General features: G+C 49.5%; 1 protein-coding gene across 1 annotated transcript; it reads left to right on the forward strand.

The window, feature by feature from the left end:
- Positions 1 to 1,149: 1,149 nt before the first annotated feature.
- Positions 1,150 to 2,126, forward strand: LOC116748633 (calpain small subunit 1-like). The gene is made up of 2 exons (XM_032621742.1): positions 1,150 to 2,070; positions 2,116 to 2,126. Exon 1 carries the CDS (start codon positions 1,150 to 1,152, stop codon positions 1,750 to 1,752), a length of 603 nt encoding a protein of 200 aa, XP_032477633.1. The 3' UTR covers positions 1,753 to 2,070; positions 2,116 to 2,126.
- Positions 2,127 to 9,630: the final 7,504 nt, after the last annotated feature.

The following is a 9,630-nucleotide window of genomic DNA, read 5'->3' on the forward strand; positions in this document are numbered from 1 at the left end:
CTGACAGTTGAAAATATAATGAGGTGGTGAGGAACGGGGAGTGACGCAGTTAGAGAGAGCTGTCTAAAGGTCTCAGTAACCTGGAAACTACTGACGTGTAAAAGTGCCTACTGTTCCGAAAAAGCAGATAAGCAGATGAGAAAGAGCAGAAGGAATAACATAGACTCTATAGTATCATCAAAGGAAAAAAAATGTTTTTTTCAAACCTCATCTTAATTATAAGGAGGTACAAATATAATGACGAAGCTGCAAGAATTATGATTTTTTTTGGCAAAAAGCTATGCAGTTTTGGGGCTTCCCTGGTGGCACAGTGGTTGAGAATCCACCTGCCAATGCAGGGGACACGGGTTCGATCCCTGGTCTAGGAAGATCCCACATGCCGTGGAGCAACGAAGCCCGTGCGCCACAACTACTGAGCCTGTGCTCTAGAGCCCGTGAGCCACAACTACTGAGCCCTCGTGCCACAACTACTGAAGCCTGTGCCTAGAGCCCGTGCTCCACAACTAGAGAAGGCACCGCAATGAGAAGCCCGCACACTGCAACAAAAATTAGCCCCCGCTCGCCACAACTAGAGAAAGCCTGTGCGCAGCAACGCAGATCCAACACAGCCAAAAATAAATAAATTAAATAAATAAATTTATTTTTTTAAAAAAGCTATGCAATTTTGTTTCCTCACAGGCTATGTCAAAGGGAAAACACTGAAAAAAATTTTTTTAATCCCCAAGGGAAAAAAAGACACAAGTAGAAGAAACACCTTTTTCCCAGACCTGATCGCACTTACATTTGAAAAAATAGTGCACCTGTATTTATTTTAGAAAGTTTCCACCTATCAGAGAAACACCTTCTTTATCACCAGTTAAAAAAGACTGTCGGGCTTCCCTGGTGGCGCAGTGGTTGAGAGTCCGCCTGCCGATGCAGGGGACACGGGTTCGTGCCCCGGTCTGGGAGGATCCCACATGCCGCGGAGCGGCTGGGCCCGTGAGCCATGGCCGCTGAGCCTGCGCGTCCGGAGCCTGTCCTCCGCAACGGGAGAGGCCACAACAGTGAGAGGCCCGCGTAACGCATAAAAAAAAAAAAAAAAAAAAAAAAAAAAAAAAAAAAAAGACTGTCTCGGGGCCTGGAGGAAGAGGCTTGTCCGGTAAGAACAGAATGGGTGAGGCGTCTGTGCAGTACAACCCAGAGCCCCCGCCCCCTCGCGCCCAATACTCCAACATCCAGGCCAATGAGAGTGAGAAGGCCCGGCAGTTCCGGAGGCTCTTTGCCCAGCTGGCTGGAGAGGACATGGAGGTCAGTGCCACAGAACTCATGAACATTCTCAACAAAGTCGTGACCCGACATCCTGATCTGAAGACTGATGGTTTTGGCATTGACACGTGTCGCAGCATGGTGGCCATTATGGATAGTGACACGACCGGCAAGCTGGGCTTCAAGGAATTCACGTACTTGTGGAACAACATCAAAAAGTGGCAGGCCATATACAAACAGTTTGACATTGACCGTTCAGGGGCCATTGGCAGCAGTGAGCTCCCAGGGGCCTTTGAGGCAGCAGGATTCCGCCTGAATGAGCATCTCTACAGCATGATCATCCGACGCTACTCAGATGAGGGAGGGAACACTGATTTTGACAACTTCATCAGCTGCCTGGTCAGACTGGATGCGACGTTCCGTGCCTTCAAATCTCTTGACAAAGATGGCACTGGACAAACCCAGGTGAACACCCAGGAGTGGCTGCAGCTGACCACGTATTCCTGAACGGGAGTCGCAGACCTGCCCCCTCATCGCCTCGCTGTAGCAGTCACCTTGGACTCTTCATTCTCCCCCAGGGCTGATCCTGTTTGCAGTCACATCTTCATGGCTCCTGCTGACCCACAGGCCTTTCTGTTCTCCCAGCCCTTGGCACCCGGATTCTCAGTCAACAGCCAGGGCCCAACATTCTTCAACACACCCTGCCCCAGCACACCCATCTCACATCTACTCCATAACCCCTCTCTTGCATCTGTGCCAAGCCCAACATTTGTGTTGCTTGCACACCCCAAGGGCCCTTCTCTCAGTTCTGGGAGGATCACTCCAGTCCCCACACACCCTGGCACACCCACCCAGTTACCACCCAGGCAGCTGAACTCCAGGCCATAACAGGTCACATGCCCCAGTGCCTTTGTCTGTATTCTGCTCCCAGCCTGCCAGGCCCAGGAGGAAATAAATGCACCCTAGCTGCTGCTCTCTCTGAAAAAAACAACAACAAAAAAAGATTGTCTCCACCCCTTGCTATCAAGAATATTAGTCCTAGTGACTCCTTCCTTCACGTCTAAGAAAAGGGGATGCTATTTAACCATTTATTCACTTTATTCAACACGTATTCATTCAGTGCCTGGTGGTGTTTTTTTTTTAAGACCATTTTTATTTTCATTTATTTTTTAATTAATCTTATTTACTTTTGGCTGCGTTGGGTCTTCGTTGCTGTGCACGGGCTTTCTCTAGTTGCAGCAAGCGGGGGCTACTCTTTGTTGCGGTGCAGGGGCTTCTCATTGCGGTGACTTCTCTTGTTGTGGAGCACGGGCTCTAGGCACACGGGCTTCAGTAGTTGTGGCGCACGGGTTCAGTAGTTGTGGCTTGCAGGCTCTAGAGCACAGGCTCAGTAGTTGTGGCGCACGGGCTTCGTTGCTCCGCGGCATGTGGGATCTTCCCGGACCAGGGCTTGAACCCATGTGCCCTGCATTGGCAGGCGGTTTCTTTTTTTTTTTTTTTTTTTTGGCAGGCGGTTTCTTAACCACTGCGCCACCAGGGAAGTCCCAGTGCCTGATGTTTCCCTGGGCACTGGGGATAAAGTAATGACCGAAAAAAGACAGAGCCTTGGACTGGTGGTCAGAATCACACCAATAGATGTAAATTACACTCTGTGATACGTGCTTATCTTTCCAAGAGGAAATTCTCCCTGTTCTTAATTTGTCCCTTTTGCCTCCTTGTATCCCAGCTGCCTCCCCTCTCCAACATCAATCTCATCCACCTTCTTCCCTGTCAGCAACGTGCTCTGGTTCTTCCCTTTTACCCTGCCTCCAAACATCTTGACAGAATAGTTTTATATTCCTCACCTTCTTTTCAGCTAGCAAACCATGTAAGTTGGTTTCCGTCCACCCCACTCTACTGAAATGCTCTCTCAAGGTTGGCAACAAGGATCCCACCATTACGAATCCTCATCGCAGCTCCATCGTGGCTCTGGCATCATGGTCCTCTCCCAGGACCTAACACCCCAACTACCTCCATCTGCGAACGTTCTTCCCTACCAGACGGTGCTCTCTTCTTTCTCCTTATACTGCCAAGCCACTGGTGTTCCCAGGGTTCTGTCCTCAGCCCCCTCTGTCTTCTCTCCAATCTGGGAGATGCCATTCACTTTCCAAGCGTCAGTGACACTCTCTTTAATCACAGCTCCAGTTTGGGTCTCTCCTGGGCTCAGATCCATATTTCCATCTCAGACTTTACTTTTGGATGCCCTGTTGAACTTCAGATCTAAGGATGTGCAAAACAAAATTCATGGTTTTCCCTCCCAGCCTGCTTCTCCATTTCTATCACAATCAGTAATATCATTTTCCATTCAGGCACCCAAGTCAGAAGCCTCCAAGTTATCTGTGAGCACACTTTTCTCCTCATTCAGGCATTCTGTCTGCCATTGAGTTCTACACCCAGAATGTCTATCCCAACAAGGGATGGCAAGTAGGTTTCACCTAATGTACCGACTCTAACCAGTTAGTAGTGGCTGCCTGGAGGAGCACTGCTGTGTTGGGAAGGATGCTGAGGCAGCTTGTGGCCTAACCAAGAAAAAGCACCGTGATCAGCTATCGGTTCTGCTTTGGGTGGTGGTACACATGCCAGGTATTTGCCATCCAGCTCTAAACCTTCCCTGGTGAACAAATGAGATCACCCTTTACCGTTCCCATTACCCCTGCTCTGGATACTCTCTTAAAACGTATTACAGGGCTTCCCTGGTGGCGCAGTGGTTGAGAGTCCACCTGCCGATGCAGGGGACACGGGTTCGTGCCCCGGTCCGGGAGGATCCCACATGCCGCGGAGCGGCTGGGCCCGTGAGCCATGGCCGCTGAGCCTGCGCATCCGGAGCCTGTGCTCCGCAATGGGAGAGGCCACAACAGTGAGAGGCCCGCGTACCGCAAAAACAAAACAACAAAAAAAATGTATTACAATAGTCTCTGGGGTTTGCCTCCTTTCAGTCTCTCTCTTCTCCACATCATCAATCCTTCAGACCTTGGTTTAGCTCTCCGAAGCAAAGATCTATCTATTCATGCCCGTTTAGAAAGGCTCCCTCATACTAGAATAAAGCATACAGCATTAAAGGCCATTTAGACTCTAACTACAGCACACCTACCTACTGCCATATGCCCGTGCCTCCCAGATCAGGCAGTATAGCACCGTGGTTCACGGAACAGACTCGAGACCGCCCTGCCCGGTTTCAAACTTCAACTCTGCCACTTTGGTTGTGTGACCCTGAGCGAGTTATTTGACTCTCTGTGCCTCAGTGTCCTCATCGGCAAAATGAGGAGAATAATCCTACCGAGCTCATAGGGCTTAAATGAGTTAAAGGATAGAAAACACTAGAAGAGCTCCCGGCATGTGATAAACCCAATATAAACACTGACTCCTATCACTGCTACTACGCCTGGCACACTTACCCCAGTGACTTTGGCCAAGCTGTTTCCACTGACCCTGCCCCACCTTTCCCCACTCCCAGGGAGAATACATGTTCCTTGCTCTGTCCTCCCCCAGAATGTGTCATACTCCTCAACGCCAGCAGTTATCACAGTGTACTGTACTTAGTTGTGCTTTTTGTTTTTTTTTGGCCGAGCACAGCATGTGGGATCTTAGCTCCCCAACCATGGATCGAACCTGTGCCCCCTGCAGTGGAAGGGCAGAGTCTTAACCACTGGACTGCCAGGGAAGTTCCTGTACTTAATTTTTTTTTTTTTTGCAGTACGCGGGCCTCTCACTGTTGTGGCCTCCCCCGTTGCGGAGCACAGGCTCCGGACGCGCAGGCCCAGCGGCCATGGCTCACGGGCCCAGCCGCTCCGCGGCATGTGGGATCCTCCCGAACCGGGGCACGAACCCGCGTCCCCTGCATCGGCAGGCGGACTCTCAACCACTGCGCCACCAGGGAAGCCCGCTGTACTTAATTTTTAATGTGTGTGCCTGACCCAATAGTTGGGGGCTCCTTGAGGTCAGGGAAGGTTCATGAGAGAAAGTTTAGAGACGGATGAGTGGGTGTCTTATTTACTTCTATGTCTTCTACTTCTAACATGGTGTCTGGAAAATAGTAGATATGATTACGTCTGAATGACGACATGATGGATGAAGGAAGAAATGAGTTGGCAGAGGCAGAATGAGCACTGGGTAGTGATAACGATTATAGTTGAAACCGTGGTTTACCTACAAGGGAGCTAATATAACAGTCAATCTATTGGAATCCTGTATCAGTAGCAGGTATATGTGTTCTTACTTTTACACCAGTATATCAGCAGGAATCGATTACCCAGTTCTGACTTTTTCTTTGGCCCCAGAAAGGGCTTTTATTCACCTAAATGTTAGAGTGCACATTCTCATCTCTATAAACACGAACTGCATTCTTCACGGCCCAATTCCAACGTCACCTCCAATTCTATGCTAGATTTAGCACAAACAGAAGCTCCTTATTGGACTGTGAGACCCTTGAGGATCCCATGATCATGGCTATCAGGAGCCTGTCAATCCTGCTCTAACCCTACAGTTAATGATAAAAAGGGATTTGGAGAGCTTTGACTTACCACTTGGATTAGAAAGAATTAGGTCTCTTCTGAAAAGTACTTATCACATCACTGCCTAACACTCCGGGTATGATTCAGAATGTATTTTTTTTTTTCTTAACATTTTTATTGGAGTATAATTGCTTTACAATGGTGTGTTAGTTTCTGCTTTATAACAAAGTGAATCAGCTATACATATACGTATGTTCCCATAAGTCTTCCCTCTTGCGTCTCCCTCCCTCCCACCCTCTCTATCCCACCCCTCTAGGTGGTCACAAAGCACTGAGCTAATCTCCCTGTGCTATGCAGCTGCTTCCCACTAGCTATCTATTTTACATGTGGTAGTGTATATATGTCCATGCCACTCTCTCACTTTGTCCCAGCTTACCCTTCCCCCTACCCGTGTCCTCAAGTCCATTCTCTAGTAGGTCTGGTCTTTATTCCCGTCATAATGTACTTTTGTAGGCAATAGATTTCCACAGTTTATAGTAAACAGCCAGGCATACTTATGTGCCTCTTAGCTTCTCTTCGAGATTTACAACCTTGGTTCTGCCCTTGTGGGTTCAGAGCACATGGCATGCCCTTCAAACGTGCAGAGGAGGGAATCCTCCTCCATGTTCTCTTATTTTCTGCACAAACCAGATCTCCCAGTTCATTCCACAGAGATATTTGTTTGCTGACCAGCAGATGCATTGAAAATATGCACAGCACGTTGGCAGTGTGCAGATTGGAAGGACCTGTGGGCAGGAGCCTGTCAACCCTGTTCCACCCCACCCCGCTACAGCCCTGGCAATGTCCAGAGATCTGTTTGCTCCGCAGACGAGATGCTTATCTATAGCGGCTGAAGTGCTTTCCAGCTGGCCTTCTCCTCTTTGCCTCCCCTAACCTAACAGACTGGCAGGTTGGAGAAGACACACACAGAGAGTGTTATTGACTGTTCCAGTTTTAGCTGAAGGCTGAGGGAAATCCACGTAAAGCAAGCCTATGTGATTCTGTGCTGGGGGGAGAGGAGGTTGCATAATTTGGGTGTGTATGTATGATTTGGGGAGGGAGAAAAGAAGAGGAAAGAATCTGCTGAGGGATAGGTGGGGAGAAAAATGACAGTCCTGGAGAACGCAGCAAGGTGGAGGCCGTGAGTATTTGTTGGGGACGAAGACCAGATAATTGTGAATCTGAGCAAGCCTGGGCTGACAGTGGACAGGACACCTTGTAGAGAAGGTGTAGCCCAATGCCAAGTTCCCAGAAAAGACCTCCCAAGAGCAGGGTGTCCCCCAGGCCCCTGAGTTGTGGATGGGCGGTGTGAGATTCAGCAGGGAAATCCTGGAACATGAGTCAAATAGCAGCAGCTATGGCAACAACACTGAAAGCCAGTTCTGGTTCAAGTCTTTCTTTTTCTTTCTTTTTTTTGGCCATACTGTGTGGCTTGCAGGATCTCAGTTCCCCAACCAGCGACTGAACCCGGGCCCCAGCAGTGAAAGCCCGGAATCCTAACAACTAGGCCACCAGGGAACTCCCCCGATTTTTTTTTATTTTTATTTTTTTTTGCGGTACGCGGGCCTCTCACCGTTGTGGCCTCTCCCATTGCGGAGCACAGGCTCCAGACCCGCAGGCCCCTCAGCCATGGCTCACGGGCCCAGCCGCTCCACGGCATGTGGGATCTTCCCGGACCGGGGCACAAACCCGTGTCCCCTGCATCAGCAGGCGGACTCTCAACCACTGCTCCACCAGGGAAGCCCCGCCCAATTTCTTTTTTTTTGGTAGGGGGAAGACCCAGCCGTCCACAAGTCACATGGACTTCAGTGAAGCCCCATGAGGGCCTATGTTCTACATTAAGGCTCCTTGATGGCAAGTGACAGAAACCAGCTTCAGCAAGCCTAAGCAGAAAAAGGGGGGATGGGAGTGGCAGCAAGAGTGACATCGAAAATCCACATGCAGAAATGAGACTTGGCCTCTGAAAAGGCCTGGAACCAGACATTTAAATACAAGTCAGAACTCTCTGTGCGTCTTGTCTCTTCTCCCCATGCAGCTTCTTGATTCATCTCTGCAGACCAGCTTGCTCTGCTCTTCATTTCACGTGGCAGAACATTTCAAGTGGCTCCCAAGTTTACGTGGTACAGATGCGGCCACACATACCGACCGACTGATGGTCTCTTGGGGCCCCAGATCCAAGATCCCAGGTGAGAGAATCCAAGTGCTCAGCTTGTTTCAAGAGTTTGCTCCTGATCTTATCAACTCCAGCTGGGGCAAGAGGTCTTGCCAACAGGGCTGCTGGACGGCGGGAGGGGACTTCTGAGAGAAGTGGGCTGGAGAAGATGTCCAGTAGATGTCTACCCTGTCGCTTGTCTCTGCTGCTTTCAGTGTTGTTCGTGTTGGTCCCTCGTTCCCCAGGTCTTTACATGGCTGCCGCCTCCTCCCTGTTTACGTCTCAGCTCCATTATCATCTCCCTGGAGACAGGATCCCTGACCACACCAATTAAAATAACACTCACCCTCTCTCCACCCCTTCCCATTGTCTCTCTGTTGTGGGCTGAATCATGTCCCCCCAAAATCCATATGTTGAAGTCCTAACTCCCACTACCTCAGAATGTGACTGTGTTTGGAGAGAAGGCCTTTAAAGAGGTAATTAAGTTAAAATTAAGTCATTAGGGTGGGCTCCAAGGCAATATGACTGATGTCCTTATAAGAAGAGGAAATTTGGATAAAGACATGTATAAAGGAAAGACCATGTGAGGCCACAGTGAGAAGGTGGCCGTCTGTCTGCAAGCCACGGAGAGAGGCTGAGAAGAAACCAACCCTGCCGACACCTTGATCTCAGACTTCCAGCCTCCAGAACTGTGGGAAAATACATTTTTGTTGTTGAAGCCACCCGGCCTGTTGAACTTTGTCACAGTAGCCCTAGCAATGAATTCCTTGTTTGATGTTTCCTCAAAGAGGCAGTTTAGACCATGGTTGATGCCCAGACTGTGGCTCTGGGCTCTCTCAACAGTAATGGCAGCAGCTGGTGTGGCAGGTATGGGGGTTTTGGTGGTAGCTGGGGAGAAGGCAGGCCTAGGTCAGGCTCCAGGGACAGGCAAGGCACGGCTCAGGTGGCCAGGCCAAGGCAAGGCTGGAGAATGGCCTTTCCATCTGCTTTGGTGCCAGGGAGACCTTTTTACTGGTGCTACTGTCTTCCCCATCAAAGAAGGGGCAGGGGGAGGGAGCGTCTCCCTGCTAAGCAGGCTATGGCCTCCACTGTACTCCTGAGGGGCTCTAGTTAGAGTATGGCAGGGGACCTTACAAACCAGCACTGAGCTTGTCACTGCCACTGACCCCATTTCACTTGTTGACCAGGCTTTGATGAACCCATCATCCGGTGACCTAGTGGGGGTAGATTTTGCAAAATGGTTGAGGCACATATTAGGCCCCCATTAAATACCTCAAAAATGAAGGGAGTACGTGCAAACAACCAGGAATAGAAATGGCACACAGGCACAATCACTTTGTCCTGGATTTGGAAATTTCTCTGCTTCACAGGATATATTGTGTCCTCATAACACCCTGTATCTCCTTCAGTCATGCCAGCCACATGTCCCACGTTTCCAAGCTCAGAATCCAGTTGTTGGCATCAGATAGACCAAACGTCCCAGTGCCTGACACAACTTCTCACTTGTCACCTGGATGTGTTGATACTCTGTGGACACAGACAGAATTGCCAAACTTGCCAGGGGTTCTCCAGGGTCCAAGATCTGTTTGTTTTCCCTTATCTGGCTGTTCCTGTATTCTGTTTTCTATAAGACTTACTATCAACATATATTTGTTTATATTTCACACCGTATATCTCATAAGGGCTTCATCTTTCGTCAGACAT

This window comes from Phocoena sinus, chromosome 2 (assembly GCF_008692025.1).
Source record: "Phocoena sinus isolate mPhoSin1 chromosome 2, mPhoSin1.pri, whole genome shotgun sequence".
In the NCBI taxonomy this organism is placed as follows: Eukaryota; Metazoa; Chordata; class Mammalia; order Artiodactyla; family Phocoenidae; genus Phocoena; species Phocoena sinus.

Excerpts from the sequence above, each read along its gene's own strand:
- LOC116748633 (XM_032621742.1), top strand. The coding sequence starts at position 1,150 with ATGGGTGAGGCGTCTGTGCAGTACAACCCAGAGCCCCCGCCCCCTCGC.